The sequence below is a fragment of the Anopheles cruzii genome, chromosome 2 (assembly GCF_943734635.1).
Source record: "Anopheles cruzii chromosome 2, idAnoCruzAS_RS32_06, whole genome shotgun sequence".
In the NCBI taxonomy this organism is placed as follows: Eukaryota; Metazoa; Arthropoda; class Insecta; order Diptera; family Culicidae; genus Anopheles; species Anopheles cruzii.
In genome coordinates, this window is record NC_069144.1 from 22,730,911 (window position 1) to 22,749,320 (window position 18,410).

Consider the following 18,410-nt stretch of genomic DNA (forward strand, 5'->3'; position numbering starts at 1 on the left):
CCAACCAGTAAGGGTCCTTATAACTTTTTAAACTTTTAACTTTTAACTTTCGTACAACAATATTTGTTTAGTGCTAAACATTGCCCAAATATTAGTTAAAGATATTCCGTTAACAGTTGCGCTACCTGTCACGATGCTCATTAACTTCAAGTAGATAACAAACTGTTTTCCTGTTTATAAAGGACGTACAGAGTGTTTAGTTTTTAAACAATGTTCGTTACTATGTAGCACTATTGTGATGAATTGGTCTACGGAACAGTCAGCACGCACGTCCAAATTTTGAATTTTAATCAGTAACATAATGGTCATCCTCACAATTTTTTATATTGATTTATTTATGATTGGAAAGTGTTCTAATGTTTTTAGTGTTGCAATTCAGTCTGCTATGACTTACCGGCTACATGCAGGAGGTTTGTTCTGTTTTGCAGATAAGCAAAATCAATCACTGAAATGTCTTAAGCATCTGAAGCCTATCAACCCTATAAAAATTTCGAAAGTTGAATGGTGGGTTTCGAAAGGCTCAAAAGAGAATGAACAGATTTTACTACTCGGTTTATTAAATTATCAACGAGCTTTGTTAGATAATCTTTTATACTAGCACCGAACAAAATGTGTAGCAATGAAAGTACGTTCAAATTATCCGCACAATGAAATTGTAGAACCTGTCTACGTGCCATCGAATGATATAATTTGACGTTCGTGACGTTCTGCATTTCATTCCAGTTAGATCTTATCCCCGGACAGTAATGAGCTTTTATCGATTCGCTTCAAATCAGTCCGGTGTTTCCTCTTCACAACACACACACACACACACACACACACACACACAATCGCCAATCTGCGATCGGCATCTCGCGAAACAATCAGCGCGAACGGATATCCCCGTTTACAATGGGTCCGGTGCGCGCGGATCGGTAGCAGCGGCAGCCGCAGCAGGCCCGGGCCCATTTTCATAACAAACGACGGGCCAAAGAGTTAGGTCATTTATGCTGCACGCGAAGCGGAACTTTCCATTTCCTTGGAAGGGCCCTCGGGGGGCCGGCCGGACCCGATGCTCGGTCCCATCCCGCGCGAATATGTGGCGAACAAGAGGTGAACGAGCGGTGTCAACGCCGAGCGCCAAACCGGACCACCCGACGGACAGGTGAGTGTTAAGAGCGAACGAAAGTGAACCTCGGCATGCTGCATCTCCTGCCGAGGGCGTCAGCAGTGGTGCGGGCCCGGGTGAATGCATGATCAGGCCGATGGGAAGGAGGGGCGCACGCTAAGTGAAGTGTGTTCCGCAAAAAAACAACAAACTCATTTTGCACTCGCGTCGGTCGGGCCGGCAGTTGGGGGGGCAGGCGGACGGGTAGGCGGGCACCGGTGTCAGGTGGAGCGAAAGATTTTATAGTAAACATTTCTTTCCTTCAGCTTCAGTACCGTCTTGGCGGTGACCGTGAGCGGATCGTCGTCGTCGTCGTCGTTGCAAGCCGTTTCCACACCGATCGTCGTTAGCCGATGTGCCAAGTGTCTGTGGAGAGAGTGTGAGAGAGAGTGCGAAAGAGAGAGAGTCGTTACGAGAGTGGAGTGTGAATTTCCACATTCGTCTTCAATTCTATTTGGACACTTCCCGCTAGCGGCCAATAGAACGTGAAAAACAGAAGACATCAACAGCCGAACAGGCGACGAACTCTGTTGGCGAAAATTGAAAGTGTCTCGTAATCGCCGATCAGAGTAGCGGATGCGGTACGATAACGGCGTTCGAGGGGCAATCGGAGATAGTGAACTGAGGTGATGCTACCGCGCGCGTGTCACACCCCTTGCCTACACTGAGCGCACACGGGAGCGCGCGCCCAAGATCGAGTCGTGAACGATCGAAAGTGAAGTGAAGCAATACCGGGGCTAGTTCCGGGTGCCGTTGCCAAACGGGTTCAGTTTCTGCTTCAGCTTCAGCCAGCACCACAGCACAGTAGAATCAGCGTCTTCCTGCACGGCCCGCAAGATGAGGAAGCCCTGCGTAAGTGATTGATAGCTTTTAAGCCGCTCGGAACCTACATCAGCCGCAGCGGGGAAACCGGCAGCAATGGGCAATAAAAAACCTACAAATGGGTGATGAACTATACGACCGTTTGGCTACTTTTTGGTGCATCCCCCTTTTCTGTCCGGATTCGCCTGGACCCCCGGTAGGGTGTCCCAGTAGAGTGCGAGTCTGAAAAATGATCCTGATAATGATTTATGATGATTGCGCACCGAGACCCGGACCGAGTTAAGCCAACACTCGGCCGAGTCCAGTACAGTAAAATACGCTATAGAAAAAGCGAAACATAAACGCAGCATAAAACGAGAGGAGCAGGATGCTGCGGATGGAGTAGAGCCAACAGATCATACCGCTCGCACAATTGTGCGAGCATGTGAAGTGTTGCGGCGCGGCGTGATGAGATGGTGGCGCTGCCCGAGCACTTACCCCTTGCGGGTGTGCGCGCGAGGTGCGAAACAATGCGCAATGCGCGGTCGAAGGCGCCCCGTAGAGGGAAACACACACATGGCCTCACCACACTGCCGGATGAGGTAAGGCCCGGCGCCAGTGCGATGGAGCACTTTTCCCAAACTCTTTGGACGTCGGAAGCCCGACCGAAGGTTGTGCCGCTCACATGCATGGCCGGGAAACAGAGGTTCAATCAACCTCAACACACACAAGGTGATTCCTCCGAAGCGCCGACGGTTCTCCGCGGAGCTTTGCTCGGAACCATGTAATCTAATATGGGACAAACGCTGGGTTTCGGTTACTGCTGCGGGCTGCGCGCCACAGCCGATGGCGTGCCGATCTAAATTAAGTTTGCTTTCGGTGGGCGCGAAGCAAGCAATTTGTTTTATGATAACGTTTTATGTAACACTCCCAAACGGGAAGCATGTTTTGGGGATGCGCGTAATCGAACGTTGGATCCATTTCTGCACATTCCACGTCCAAATGGTTCCGTTGGGGGAACCGGTGAACCATTTCTATGTTGTATGTGTTCTTCCGTGGCAGGCTTCAATGACCTGCATCATTTAGGCTTCATCCGCTTGATTGCTGATAGCTTTTGCGGGGCGAACCAAATCCATAAGAGAGACTACGCTTTCGATACATTTCTGACAATTCTTGTCATAAAATATACTACGAAATGTTTGCCGGGAACCAGACTTGAACGCTGCTGTGGGTTGTTGTATGCAGTAAGATATATAAGTAAACAGACTTATGCTCAGTATCTTTAGCCCCATATTGGTGTTGTTTGGACATCTCTGTATCGCTTAGAAGAATGATTATTTATTATGCATTACTAATGTCCGTGCCAGCGTTAGAAAAAATCGTGTTTGCATACTGCTTTTATTATTGTTTACTCAAATTTGTAAAGCAGTTGCAGCTCTAGGACTAATTACTGCATTTCCGTGCTAAGTGTCCCATGAATGTGTGTCCATTCCGCTGTGTACTGGCCAATTGCACTCGAGTAAAGTTCTTAGTATTGTATTAAGCAACTCGTTCTGTATCATGGCCAAATAGTGTGAAATATTCAGTAACAGTAACTCGAGAAGAGTAGCATTTTGTGGTTGCTATTAAACTTCCACGTCCTCATATTCGAATCGCTCGCCAACGACGTGAGTTGACGATCGAAAGACACTATTTTTGGTGCTACTTTGGGTTTTGGTTTCACGTAAGTGTAAATGTACCAAGCGGCCAATTTATGCTTGGCTTGATTTTTCAAACTACCAACAGTTTATTTGATATTTGGAACTGCTTTAAGGAATGTTTGGCTTATGAGTTTAATGTTACTTTCTAGCATGTCTCCAGGCATGCCTCTCCCGTTAGAGTTAAGGGGAAAGGTTTTTGCTAAGAAAACTAGCCATCAGAAAATGTATGTATACGTTGTGGATAGTGTGACTCAAGACCTCTGACATTAGGGGTCAGTTGCTTAAATTAATCCTAGATTAGGTGAATATAAATCTGTCTTACAGACGTGACTGTCACTTTATTCTCGTTGCATATATGGTTCGTGACGTGTGGTTTACTCGGCACCACAGCGCTGAAAGCAACGTGTTCATAACGTGTTCGGACGCCACCAAATCGTGATCCCGTAAAAATGGATCCCAGTCTACCGTGGCCTGATTTATCGCTTGATGCGAAAGGAACGACACGCTAGACAGCATTCGTTGGTCCGCCAACATTTATGCCTTCGTATCGTCTTGCTGTCTGTTTTTAGTCAGGGATTTATAGCCTGTTCCGGGTCGCTTGAGCTCCACCTACTGAGGCACCTTTTGTTGTGTAATCGGATATAAACACGTGTTTTACTTGTTGCTTTCCATGCAAAGTTGATGTTGACCGACTGACGCAGCCTAAACAAATGTGTGGCCGAAAGAACAAACAAGCTCATTGTCGCCACAGAATGCTTCGTGCTCACAATACTCGTTCGCTTTCGCTCGTCGGACCCAGATGGGGGCCCCCGAAAAGCCCCGAGCCGCGTTCTTTCCTTGAAGCACTAAATGTGCAGCATTTCACATTCCGACATCTATGTGAAGCGCCCGTCGACCTTCGGGCAGAACGTCACTTGACTTGACGCTGATTTTGGCAAGATTCCGTTTTTGGCACCCTCCAAGGTTGTGCCGTGGAGGCTAAGGATACTGACCCCCTCATATCATGGGTGCAAAATGGGACCGAAAATAGAGGTGCGCGTCTGGAGGAAGCAGCTACGCCGCACACGGCGCTGGCCTCTTGGCCCTGCCTTGGCCTTTTATCCTTCGATTCTCGGACAGTCGGAAGCGAGAAGAAAGCGAACTCTGGCCGTGATCGACATCACGATCGCCGAGACCTTGTGGGCCGCGGTGGGGCACCATAATGGAGCGGCACGGGCAAAGAACTTTTCCGACATCATCGCGCATCGATCGCGATCTGATCGCCCATCGCCCGATCATCATTTCCCGTAATTGCCGTCCATCGGTCCGCGAGGTGTTCCGTTTTCTCGATCCATTTCATAATACGCCAGCGCCGATGATCATGGCCGCCGACGGCCGGGTGGCGACGCTTATGCGCGATCCATTAACACGCGGTCTGAGGGCAAGGGGCTACGGTGTGGGCACGGCGCTTGCTTCCTTAAACGACCGCTGCCGGCCTGCCAGCGCAAGACAAGAGTCTTGCCTGGCCTCAAGACAAAGTGGCGCCTAATGGGCCGCTCAGGTGGTTTGGGGCGCGAAAGGTTAAGGGATGGACATAGCCAAATTTGGCCACAGCCAAGTGAACTCAAACTTTTTCCTTATTTTGTTTACATTCGAAGAAATGATGACTATAATGAAACCTTATTTGTTTTGTTAGTTTCATTTTATAACGTTCGAACGTACACAACATGCCAGTTAAAAATCGAAATTTTATTTGAAAAAATTTAAAATGCAGGCCTATCTAGCAGTTTGTAAAATACACTGCTTTTCCTAATGATAGAATCACCCGTTTTTTCAGACTGAGGCTAAGATAAAACGCTGAACCGATTTTTCGGAGGTGAAGAATCAATTTATTTAGCAAAAGAAATAATATCCATTGTTTGGTTTTGCGAAAAAAAAATTATTTTGACTTGGGGAGCCAAAAAACGATAAAACGGCTGTTTCAAAACGATAGACTCACTTGTAAAAGGCGGTCCTAGTCCAGTCCTACTAACACTAGTTGAATTGTCAAGTAACTGAGTTTATTAATCTCAGTAGTCTCGCATATTTCCTGTAGTTTATTGGCCATTTTGATCAAAAATGGGTCGTGGAACTCAATTAGGAGAAGGCGAAAAGGGAAAATTGAAGCGTACCGTAGTGTTGGGAAGTCAAATCATGAAATAGCCTCATTACTGAAACGATCTCCAAAGGTTATCAATAATTACTTGAATGATCCATCGAAATATGGGACTCGGAAGTCATCTGGCCAATCTGGCCGGCCAAAATTACTTAACCCTCGCGATGAACAAAGAGTAGTTAAAGCTGCGTCTAACACTACGAAAAGTTGTCGGCGTATTAAGAATGAATTCCACATGAATGTTAGCTATGCTACAATCTGGAGAACTCTTAGTTCCTCTGTAAGCATTGCCAGAGAATCAATGAGAAAAATTCCAGCAATGAAGACCCACCACAAAGCAGCAAGATTGCAATTTGCGAACGAGCATATGTCATGGAAAGACGAATGGAATTATGTAAGCTATCGATACATTGAGCTTTCCAATATTTGAGTTTTTTTTTTTAATTCAGGTCGTTTGGAGTGACGAAAAGAAATTCTATCTCGATGGGCCTGATGGTTTTTGCCACTACTGGCAAGATTTGAGACGGGAACCTCGTTTTTTTAGAAGACGAAATTATGGCGCAGGTTCCATCATGATATGGGGTGCGTTTAGCAGACAAGCTAAATGTAATTTAGCAATAGTTCCTTCACGAATGAACAGTGAAGGCTATATAGTCATTCTGGAGAGTAATTTGAAGCCATACCTGCATCGTTTCAACCACCACCCGCTAATTTTCCAGCAGGATAATGCACCTGTCCATGCAAGTAGAGCCACAAAAGCTTACTTGGAACATTTGGGAGTCAATTTAATGACCTGGCCGGCTGTTTCTCCAGACCTCAACCCTATTGAGAATGTTTGGGGAATTCTAATCCGAGAGATCTATGCGGATGGCAAGCAGTACGAAAAGAAAGTGGCGATTAGAAATGCTTGGCGTTCCCTGTCGATGAACGTGCTAAAGAACCTATCCGAAAGTATGCCAAAAAGGATATTTCAAGTAATAAATCGTAGTGGAGAGGCCACTGATTATTAAAACATCATAATTGTTATTTGGGTTTTTTTTGGGCATTTTTACTGGGTGGTCCTATTTTCTTGAATAATAGATAATGAGTCTATCGTTTTGAAACAGCCGTTTTATCGTTTTTTGGCTCCCCAAGTCAAAATAATTTTTTTTTCGCAAAACCAAACAATGGATATTATTTCTTTTGCTAAATAAATTGATTCTTCATCTTCGAAAAATCGGTTCAGCGTTTTATCTTAGCCTCAGTCTGAAAAAACGGGGGATTCTATCATTAGGAAAAGCAGTGTAGTTTGAAAAGTACATTCCTCCTTTAAATGGCATCCAATTTCATGCAAATCTGATGTCTGTTTAAAAAGTTATGCGCATTTAAGTGTCAATACTTACTTACTTACTTAAGTGTTAATAGATTTACAATATATCTTCGTCAAATGGCGTTTCGTGGTCAGTTTGAACTTAAAAAATTCGAAAAGTGCCAAATTGGCCTCTAATTTAATATACGTTCAAAAATTCTTTAACTGCAATGGTCTTGTAAGGAGGTGCATTGTCGTGTAACAATTACATCTGCTTGTCCACCGTATATTCAGGCTGTACTGGTAAGATTCTTAACCACAATCCTTTCAGTACATCAAAATAGTATTCCCCTAAAACATTGCACCTTTAGGAAAGCGTTTCTTGTGGAGTAAGCCCTACAAATCATAAAAAGCTATTAGCACTCTCTTTATTCTTGACTTTTGACTTTGATTTGACTTTGCCTTTACTTGAAACTCTTGCTCTACTCACACACTCATCACCCTGAGCTTGTTGTAAAAAATTATATGCCTCAGTACATGTTTTACTAAGTTTAAAACAAAATTTTATATTGGCTCTTTGTTCCATGTTCCCATTTTTTGTAACACGGGTACTAAAACTAGTGACACATAAACTCGCATAACTTGTTAATCTGGCATCCGATTTGCATGAGATTGAAAGATGAAGAGCGTACCTTTCGAACTATGTTGCCAACTGATAGTTATGGCTGCATTTTATGTTTTTTTTTAAATAAAATCTGCTTCTTTAAAAAACAAACCCTGTATGTTCTCCCTTCATGGTTCTGAAAATGGAGCCGAGGTCACAAACACGTGTGTGGAAAGTTTCTGCTCGAAAATGTTGAAACCCCCTTTAATGTGTCACTGGTACATTGCGAACTAACACAGGATTCTTCGCTCGACTGTAAGTTGCGTTCTCAAACACTTCCTGGGGCGCTTGACTGTTGATCCGAGCCCGGTAGTCCGAGCTGGGAAGCGATAGGATAGCGTTAAATCTAAGTGGCGGCCGCAGTTCTCAAGATGGCTGAGCGAAACACGTGACGCTTCTGACAAAATGTCACCAGAAAGGTGAAAAAAGTCCACCGGCGACCTGGCGAGGCGCATACTCTACACCACTGGATTCATTGTGGTTCTGTACGTCCGGAAGAAAGTCTTCCAAACAAAAGACCGGACATTTCAAGAGTTTAGTTGTCGGGAGCGCTTAGCTAGAGTGGCATGAAGCGTGTCTGAAGCAAAATACTTTCGCTTGATGAGGAATTAATTCAAACCACAAAGTTATTTAAATTGATTTTTTAACTGTGATTTTTCCCTCGCCGGGTGCGTCCCTCCCTTGCGTCAATCAGTTCGGTATTTGCTGCCCCGGGGTAACATATTCGAATTCCTCTTCCTCATTTTCTTCTTCATCTTCAGCTTCTGGTTGCAGTGCTACTACCCCTGGTCGCTGCCAGTGCTCGACCGCCAGCCGCCGTGTTCGAGGATGTGTTCGAGCTGGGGCGCCCCAATGCAGCCTTCCTGGCCACCACCGACAGCCACAGTGTAAGTCCCGTCCGATCTGAACTAGTTGGGCCTCACCTCTCATGAACCGATTCCGTTACCGCCACAGGGCATGAAGGCGTACCTGCGCAAGAAGAAGTACCGCCAGCTGCGGGATCCGGTCCCGCAGGCGTCGACGATGGCCGCGTACACGGCCGCCCACGAGCGTTACCAGAGCCTGGAGGAAAAGCGCAACGATCGCATCCGGATGGAGAACCTCCGGCAGCTGGCGTCCGGAACGTCGGTGCGGACCAAGCGCCTGGAACCGCAGCCCTCAGCCCGACCCCAGCCCCGATCGAAGCAACCGAAGCGCATCGATATCGTGCCGCGCGAAGTGTTCAAGTTCGAGCTGTCCGACGCGATGATTGCCGCGCATCCGCAGGATCAACCAACGGGCGATGCGTCCAAAGCCCGGACGAAGCGAAGCGAACGGGTGGAACCGGTTCCGCGGGAAATCTTCCGGTTCGAGCTGGGTGATGCGATGGTCTCGCGGCGGCACGCGGCGAAGTCGCTGAACACTAGTGCCCCCGCCCCCGCCGGCGCCGCCCCTCCGCTCCACAGCCGACACCGTCGGTCGGCAAACGCTGATCCGCGGGATTACGTCAAGTTTGAGCTGGAAGACGGTCGAACGCCCGAGGGTTACCGAGGTGCCCGAGGCCATCAGACCACCAGCAGCACGCAGCAGCCGTCACCCGCCAGCACCGCCAAGCCACCGGCGAGCACCCGGACGCCGGAGAACCTGCGCCACCCGTTCACGTCCTCCGATAGCTACCGGCGGGGCAAGGTGTTCGATGAGATCGTCGAGCGGCCCGGCCGCCGAAGGGCGGTTCCGCGGAAGGAGAAACGGGACAGTGGCACTCAGGAAGCTCAGGTGGAGGAGGCGGCTGGGGAGCAGGGGGAGGAACCGGTGGCTGATATGAGCCCGGAGGAGTCGCGTCGCGTCCGGGTGCGGGGTCGGAAGCCGAAGCAGATCGCCAACTACGAGGATCTGCCGCCCGGCGTCCAGAAGGCGATAGACATCGCGATCAAGGAGAACGAGCGTATGAACGGTGCGATGATGACGGTGGTGTCGGCGGGCGAAACGGGCTCGATCGCGGTCACTTCGTCCACCCCATCGACGAGCTACCAGTTCGGGGACAAGAAGCCGAAAACGAAGAAACCGTACAGCGCCACCACGACCAAGATCACGGAGCCGAAGTTTGTGCCGAGTGCGAAGCTGTCCGAAACGAGGTTGCCGGCGGTCGAGGAAGAGTCGAACGGTCAGACCGGATTCCTGCCGAGCCAGGGGGCCGTCCCGGTGACCGGTGCGCCGGAATCGGCGACCGGAAAGCCGGCGCAGGTACCGAACACGCTGCCGGGTATCCCGAAGGCGTGGTGGTCGTACTCGGACCTGAGGCGCCCCAAGCGTCTGTACCACAAGGCCGCTTATCAGCCGCACCACCACCAGGCCCCGCTAGGGGTCGTTAGCCCGCAGTACGTGAATACCTTCAAACCGTTGGCGCAGCACGGAGCAGAGCCGAGCGGGAGCGGGAACGAGCTGTCGGGTGGGTACCATCGGCGGCCCGCTCTGTTTACGCCAACTTCAGCGCCCGGAGGAGGTCATGCGTCGTCCGAAGTGGGTTTCGGTCCGGCGGACGAGGTGTACATCAAGGAGCGGCCCAAGATCCAGTACGTCATCAAGGAGATCCCGGTGCAGGTGAAGCAACCGCGCACGAAGATCACAGTTCAGCCAAGTATCTCGATTTCATACGACAAGGACGTGACGGGGCCGGGGACTGGGCCTGCCGACAGTGGACACCGAGGATACGACAACCCGTACGGACCGATCGAGCTCCAATACGAGCAGCCAGCGCAAGCGGTCAGTAAAGAGCTGCCCAAGTCGTTCCAGAACATGAAGATTGTGGTGCCCGATCCCCACGACGATTCCCGGGAGCAGAAGTACCAGGAGCAGCAGCAGCAGGAGCAGTACCAGTTCGAGAGCTACAAAAGCTCGAACGAGATCGACACGACGGGGAGCAGCATCGCGGCCCTGTCGGCTCTGATCGGTCAGCGGCCGAGCGTGCAGCTACACGGTCTGAACGAGCTCCTCCACATGCCGGTGCCGATGGGCGGTCAGCACCCGCAGCGGCGTCCCCAAGACAGTACGGCCCCCATCACGTTCCCCGAGTCGTCGACGCCGGCCGCACCGACACCGAAGCCATCGCGCCCCGGTTACCGCTCGGTCCAGATCGACCACGGACCGAAGATCCTGTACGACGACGACAGTCTGTATCGAACGGTTCAGATGAACCCACAGCTCCAGGTGCCGACCGGCAAGGAGTACACGCCGATCAAGGAGCTCGTCGCCGATGTGGCCGACTCCGACCTGATCGGCCCAACGATCGCTCCACCGACCCACGCCACCTACATCATCGGGACGGGCCGGCAACCGTCGTCGACGCCGGCTCCGATCGTGGAGCACCACGCCGAGTTCAACGAGGAGGAAGCGGGTCACGAGTCCAACGCGTACCGGCACGTGAACGTACACAGCACTCCGTCTCCGCTCGCCCTGGGCGACGGCCTCGCGTCCCATCGCTACCAGGAGCAGCACCACCATCACCATCACCACCATCACCACGACGGCAGTGACGAGCATTATGACGTAGGACCCCCCGAGAACCTTCACGGAAAAAACCGCTCTAACATTCCTCTCTGTCTCTCCCGGTCCACAGGACTCCGAGGGATACGCGTTCGGGTATCGGGTGCGCGATTTCCACACCGGCAACGATTTCGGACACGTGCAGAACCACGACAACGGTGTGACGCGCGGCGAATACCACATTCTGTTGCCGGACGGGCGGGTCCAGAACGTGCGGTATATGGCCGACGAACAGGGTTTCCACGCCGATGTCACCTACGAGAGCGTGCACCAGCCGCACGAGGCGCAGTGAGCCGGAAGAGTTTTCTCGGATCGAAGCAAAACACGAGCCTCGAATGTCGACTCGAGAATGAATTCACATTTCGGTTACATTTAGAATTACGCTGAGCAAGTGGAAGGAGGAGTAGGTGAGGATGGTGGCTGAAGACAGCAGATTATGCATTATGATAATTATGCATGATCGGTGCGATTCTGACGACCCGTCCGGTGCGACACTTTGCGCTTGTTGCGTTGCGCTCCGTTCGCAACGAAGCTTCCGCTAGCCGACACCAGGGTGCTAGCGAATACTAAAAGCTCGCTAGCGGCCCATATCCAAGATTTCGACGCTTTCTGCGCAGAGTCGGGCGTCTCGCTCTTTAACTCCCTCTCTCTCTCTCACGCCCTCTCGCCCTCTCGCTCACTCTATCTTTCCTTCTGACGAATGTCTCTAATCACTCACTCTGCGCTTTACAGGCCTTAATTTAACTTGTTATTTATGATCCTTTCGCGCAGTTCTCTCTCTCTTTCTCTCTTTCTCTTTCTGTCTCTGTCTGCCTTTCTCTCTGTGTGTAGCAAATCTAGAGCAATTGTTGTCTTGTCGGGTTATTGTTTTATTACCATTTTCAGTTCCAATACGCTTTCCGCGTGTTCCGACGTTTTGTGTTGAAGTTTCACTTTCACACCGTAGCTCGGTAAGATCGGCTTGTGATGACGTTAATGATGATCAAATGCAGGGGTTTGTGCAATTTTCTAAAGCAACTCGCAATTTGTTTTCCGTTTTTTCGTCCGGTCGGTGAGCGCCGCTCGAGCCGAAAAGGAAACGGTCAGTTGTTTTACGACATAGTTTAGTTCTGTAAGGTAGGCCACCAGCGCGCGGGTCCTTGGCATCTCCCGTATTAGTGTGTTATTAGGATCTCCGCGCCAACCGCGTGCGCTGATTGATCGCAGAAGCAGCAGAAGAAGCGAATGAGAGAAAGAAAACCCGCACACCTACAAGGAGCACGGATCGGAGCGAAATGCGCTACATTTCATTACCGTTTCCCCCCCAGGCCGGAGGTGCGCGGAGTAGGGTTAGGTTACGAACTATTTCAAGCCAAACAGAAACCGTACCTTTCGTTGCGTTCTATTTAGTAGTTTAGTTTGCGTTTTAACGTTACCTACGCTCCACCGCAGGAGAGATGGATGGATGTGCAATAAAGAAAAGTATTACCAAAACAGAGACGCGCCCCAGGGTCGGTTGCTTCAGCTCTACCGTGTCGAAAGTGGCACCGTTCCCCCGTCCGGGCCGTCCATACCGTTACTTCGCCAAGGTCGTCTTCGAGTTGGTGAATTAATTTTGCCCGGCCGCCCCGGGTGCTACCGTGTGCAAGGTTAGGGTGCCTCGCTCGCTAATAGATAATAGAGAGCTATTAAGATCATCTTAATAGGTTTCCCATGCGCGCCCGAATCCACCGAAAGCTGCCGTCAACAGGCCAGGCCCTTCCGCTCCGGAGGCGGTTAGAATCGGAGCGCGCTTCCCACGTCGTCGGGCGCTTTGCTCTGCGGTTGTCGGCTATAAATCATGCGCGACAAAGTGGTGTCGACGTCGCAGAGATCCTGGAGGGGGGGTCTCTAGTTTGTGCGGCACCAAACGGAGCACGATGCCGGAAGCTGCCGTTCTGTGACAGTTTGCACGGTAGGTCGGTCTGTCGGTAAAGATCGAGCGATTGGAAACCACAGATCGTGTCCGCACTCACAATGTAACTGTTGGTCGGCTAAGATTTGTTACATTGTCAAAATTACTGTATCGAGGTTTTCTTTTCCTTTGATGCTCTTGTCTATCAAATGTTGGGCCTGTGTCGAAACGCCGATGCCAAAAATGGAGATAAGCGATTGATCCTCTTGTCGAAAGTGTGAAACCCCTGATCCCTTGTCAAAAAGTGGGAGCCGCATTGCTTCCATTTTTCCTACCACCGTCAAGCAAATTGGATCATATTTTTGACAAAAAATATCAAAACTTTAGAAAAAAAATTCAAACTTTCTATCAAAAGAATCAGCACACTATCAAACGGATCCAACTCACAGTAAATTGATCAAACTTTTCACAAACGGGTTTAAAATTGAGTCAAATCAGTCAATCTTTTAGCAAAAAGAAGAGAAACATCAAACTGGTAACAAATGGATCATTCTATTTTAGAAACGCTCAACCCTAAGGCAAGTGCGTCAAACTTTTAGTAATTGGATGAAACATTCAGTAAAAACAAATGGAACTTTCCGCAAAATTGATTAAATGGGTTAAAATTTCATCAAGAAATGTTAAAATTTTTAATAGAAGGATTCAACTGCTAGCAAAGAGATTAAACGATTAGCTACAAGTATTTAATTTTTAGCAAAAATAGTTTAAGTTCTAGCAAACGGGTCTACGGGTCTTTCAGGAAAATAGGGGTTACTCTTTGGGCAAATGGATTAAACAAACAGGAAATCCTCACCGCGTTTCCCGGATGAACTGTTGTTTTGACAACACCGTACCAACGTCTTCGATGGCACTTATTTGCGCAAAGCTGGAAACGCTAGGGACCCCACCGGTGGTCGCCCACCAGTCCGGGCCCCTATAGAGCCCCCTCGGAGAACGCGACGCGATTGGATGAGCGTTTGTTCGGTGAGCCTTAGAATGCCGTCGGCGGATGCCGTTCACGGATGCGCAGCTCTGTTCGTGAGGAGCGGCCCCCTGTGGCGCCGGTATGCTGCCGCCGCTGCACTCTAATTCGATACACCGCCAATCGGCCGCCAGTGTTGCGTCTCGGGTGCCCGGGTTTAGCAGAGGAACCACCAACGACACGACACGACTGATGCAATGCGAATATCATCATCGAAAGACATCAGCTGTGTTTCTGCATCTCCGGCGTGCTCGGAATGGAATTGCCAGCCCGCCGTGGTTGTTTGTGTATTTATGAGAGGTCTTGTGATCTTCTTCTGGCGAGCTGCCTGGAAGGGATACGTATTGATTTGCCAACATCGCGCTCCGTGCCGAGCCGAGGTCTCGCGTCTCGTCGTTGTCGGAGCCGGCGGTCCAATCAACACCTGCGGTCCATTTGATACAGTTATTCACACACTATTTCATCTTTGGCGCCCTTTCGGATCCAGTGCGGGCATATCCAGCATCTCGGAGATCGACCCGTCGTCAACCACCCCCGGCGGGGGGGAGGTCAACCTGTCTGGTGGGTCTAGTTGCAGGTCTAGGGGTTCTCTCTCTTTCTATAGTTAATGTCGCGGCTCTCACGCTAGATCACGTCGGGCGATAAGAAAACGCGATGCCCTGCTACAAAATGAGTTGTCTTTCGGGGGAGTGATTCCCATTCCGTTGTTGGCACTCTAGAACTAGCTCCGGATCGCGGGGTGGACCCAAGCCCCGACCCGTAACAGCGCCAGCGTCATTTGTCAGGAATCGGACCGACACGGTCCCTCGATCGATCCCTTTCGTGAAGCGATGCGGTTCACGGCGAGATGATACCCTCTCTCGGATGTTGGAAACAAGGCAGCGTCACCACGGGGTGTCCCAAACATTACCCCATTCGTGCCGCCGGTACGGTAAGGGCACCAGACAAACCCCCCCTCCTTCCTGGTTCCTTCCTTGGCCGGTTAGCCGGATTGTTGAAAATTGGAATTCTTGATATTTAGTAAATGCCGTTACCGGTGCGTCTGCCATTGTACGACGTGACAAGGTGAAGTTTCGGCGATCGCTCTACCCCAGCGGCGAAAGGAAGGTGCAAAGGGGCTCCCTTCGACGTAGCTAGTAGAACAGCGATCAGCGACTAGAGATCGTCCCCTTTGCTCATCTCCATCGAAAGGCGGCGCGCGTTCGAAATCAATATCGTGAAGGTCTGTTTACGTTCTGTTATGAGATGTACCTTAAATAGCCGGCACAGTGTGTAGCCTATCCGGTGGCTGGTGCATCAATTACAGGGGAAAAAACCGCTTGTAACCCGACCGACATCCGGAAACGGAGTCGACACCGCAACAAGGATAGGCACTGAGACACTCACTGGTCTAGTGGGCCTCTTCCACCGTCAATGGGAAATGATTAATCGCCATAGAATCGCAGAATGAATTGTTCAATGATTTGTATCGGTCCTTGACATATCGAAACTATTTCAGTCGAAGGGAAAAGATGTTGCGCGATCGCACCGCCGCTCGTCAACGTCGTCGACGACGACGACGACGCGAACATTTACCGACCGAGCGAAGGAAGTTGAGCTGAGGGTTTGAAGATTGTTTTACATGTGGTTAACATGTACCCTACGTCTGTGTGTGTGTGTGTCGTGCGTTAGACGTTATATGCTTTCGGAACAGTGCAAAATTTAAAAAACAAAAGCAACGGCGACGCGTGGCACATTCCCATTAACAGCATCTTCGCCCGATGGGCCCGAGCACCCTTAAGCCGGTTCGCCCCGGCGCACGACTGCCTTGAGCTGTCTAATTATGATCCGGAGGCTGCAAGGCGGAGAGCGGGGCAGTAAAAACAGCGGTGTAAAATTCTGCTACGGTCCATAAACGGCTGCTTCGGAGTACCGCAGCAGCAGCAACACCCAGAGGGGCCCTCACTAGCCTGGCCGCCTAACATTGCCCCGGGATTATTGGGGTAACAAATGTGATTCTGACATTTTCTGGTCGATACTCTAAAACAGACACAGGGACGGGAAATGCGGTGCCTATCGCTCTAGGGGTTTTGCTGCGAGTTGTAATGGAGCCATTCCTTCTGAGTCCTTCATATATTCTCTTGTTACTTTTGCCAAACGGACAAAATCTAAGTCAGCTCTCAGAGGCAAAGTGACTACCAGGTCTACAACTAGCGATATTTTCCAAAGAATTCAAATGACTTCCTTTGGTACTTGGCGAGCACAATTTCACATTTGGTTTTCCTGCTGTCTTTCGTTCAGTTCATGTGGTACCAATTTTCCAATCTTCTGAATCTTCCAGGGACTTCAAACGTACGGGTGTGGTGTATTCGGACACATTTAGCTGATCCGCTAATTATTGTTGCGTTTACGTGTCATTTTCGTCCGAAAGTTCTTGTCGTTCAGCGTCCTAGAACTTTTTTGGAGTCTTCCGGTGCTGTTTGTTTGTTAAGTCAAAACCGTCAGGTTAATATTTTTGAAGCCGCTTAAAGCAATGCAATCTTCCAAAAAAAAGCTTCGACAAGCATTTGATATGATTCTGTAGCAGTTAACGGTAGCTGGTAGCTGAAAAGCAATGATCCCCGTGAAATGTCATTTTTGGGCACAAAAGTCGCCATGGCTTAACCTCTTCAAAGATAAGTTGCAAAACAAATTAATCTGTTTCGACCTGAAATAATTTACCTGTTGTATTGAAACAAGACAGTGTTGCCAAACAAGCATAATGAGGAGGACCAAATCGACAGCTAGAGCCAATGTTTAAACAATCTGGTTTCATAGGTCTGGCAATCGGCTGACGGATCGGGAGGAGATCATTTTTCTCGTTGATCTTTCGATGAGTAATTAAAACAATGTCTAATGTACTTTCAATCGTCGGCGATCAGTGCCAGACCCATTTCAAATACCAGATAAACCCCAAAACTACCCTTACTAACCCTTAAATCGCACGTAGAAAAGTTTCACTCGTACGACTCATTGTCCTTTCATCACCAACCGATTCGAATACGAATCGCCGACGATCGGACCGTGTCCGTGACGAGCCGCCGCCGATCGCGGAAGAATGTTTAGCAGCAAAAACTAGTACGATGGACGCTGCACGATAAGCTTGGCGCACCGGACCGGGTGTCGACACCCGGATTGCGCTCCCCGTGGCCTTTGGTGCCGGGGAGGGCCTTTGATGTAACACGTCTGGAGTCTGGACAGACAATCGGAACGGCTTCTGCCGTTCGGACGATCAATAGATTTCGCCAGGTCGCGCGTTAAAACCGCAGGCTGCCGCCGCATCATCATCGCCACCGCGCCATCAGCTACTGTGTATTCTTTGCGTTGAATTCTGAGTAGCACTGGCAGGGGCAGGGGTACCGGTACCAGCTACGGTTGCTGCTGGACAGCTGGAGGCTGGCAAAGGGCTGGCAAAACACATTCTCGGAACTCGTCGAAGCCTATCGGACCGCCCGTGACGCGCGGACGGCATTCAAATGATGGACCCTTCATCGCCGTTGTCGTCGTCGTCGTCGTCGACGTTTGATATCTTCATTATTTTCTCGCATCACTTACGCCAACGCTACGGGATGACGTCGCTGACGTGGTGTTGCAATGGACTTACTCCGGCACCGGTTCGTTTTCTTACCCTCCATGTTCCCGCGTGGCCGCGAGTTTGTGCCATTTCTTCTGCCCGACGCTGTGTGGAGCAGATCCGGGGGGATACCATTGACGGGGACGGTGGCTCGAATAAATCTGGCCTGGCGCACTGGTTGGCTGCTGCCAAATGCCAACCGATCGAAGGTGGAGCCCAAGATTCGAAGGTACCCGTGGAGCGGTTTGGCAACTTCTGTGGTGTCTGGGTCTGGGTGCCTTTGTTGAGATGCGTGAGAAATGACTGATTCCCACCATTCGCCATTCGGTGCAGTCTTCGGTTGCGGGGGGCGACGAGCATAGGGGCGTGCCGGGCGCACCGAGGTGACATTAAATGAGCTTTTTGTTTCGGGCCGAAACGACGATCTGAAGAGTACACAGGAAATAGTTAAGTCACAGGCACCGGGCACCGTCCCACGGCGTTCCCAGTCGGTTTATCACATGTCTTTAATCAAATTTTTCAAACAACAAAAGGTAGAACGGCACCCGCTGGTACTGGCTAATGCTCGGTTGCATTCGGTTCGGTTCTCCGTTCCAGTTTTAATTGCAGCATCAGCAATCTGATGGACCACCAAGAGCATCCGTGGAGCATTGTGATGCAAATAATAT

The 18,410-nt window shown here is 50.0% G+C and overlaps 1 protein-coding gene across 1 annotated transcript; it reads left to right on the forward strand.

Annotated features, from left to right (window-relative positions):
* Window positions 1–1,984: 1,984 nt before the first annotated feature.
* Window positions 1,985–11,548, forward strand: LOC128278681 (uncharacterized). The gene is made up of 4 exons (XM_053017412.1): window positions 1,985–1,999; window positions 8,496–8,621; window positions 8,689–11,259; window positions 11,330–11,548. The coding sequence occupies exons 1-4, from the start codon at window positions 1,985–1,987 to the stop codon at window positions 11,546–11,548; spliced, it is 2,931 nt and encodes a 976-aa protein (XP_052873372.1).
* Window positions 11,549–18,410: the final 6,862 nt, after the last annotated feature.

Excerpts from the sequence above, each read along its gene's own strand:
- LOC128278681 (XM_053017412.1), top strand. Across the intron at positions 8,622-8,688 it reads CCACCACCGACAGCCACAGT|GGCATGAAGGCGTACCTGCG; the intron begins GTAAGTCCCGTC and ends TTACCGCCACAG. Across the intron at positions 11,260-11,329 it reads GCAGTGACGAGCATTATGAC|GACTCCGAGGGATACGCGTT; the intron begins GTAGGACCCCCC and ends CCCGGTCCACAG.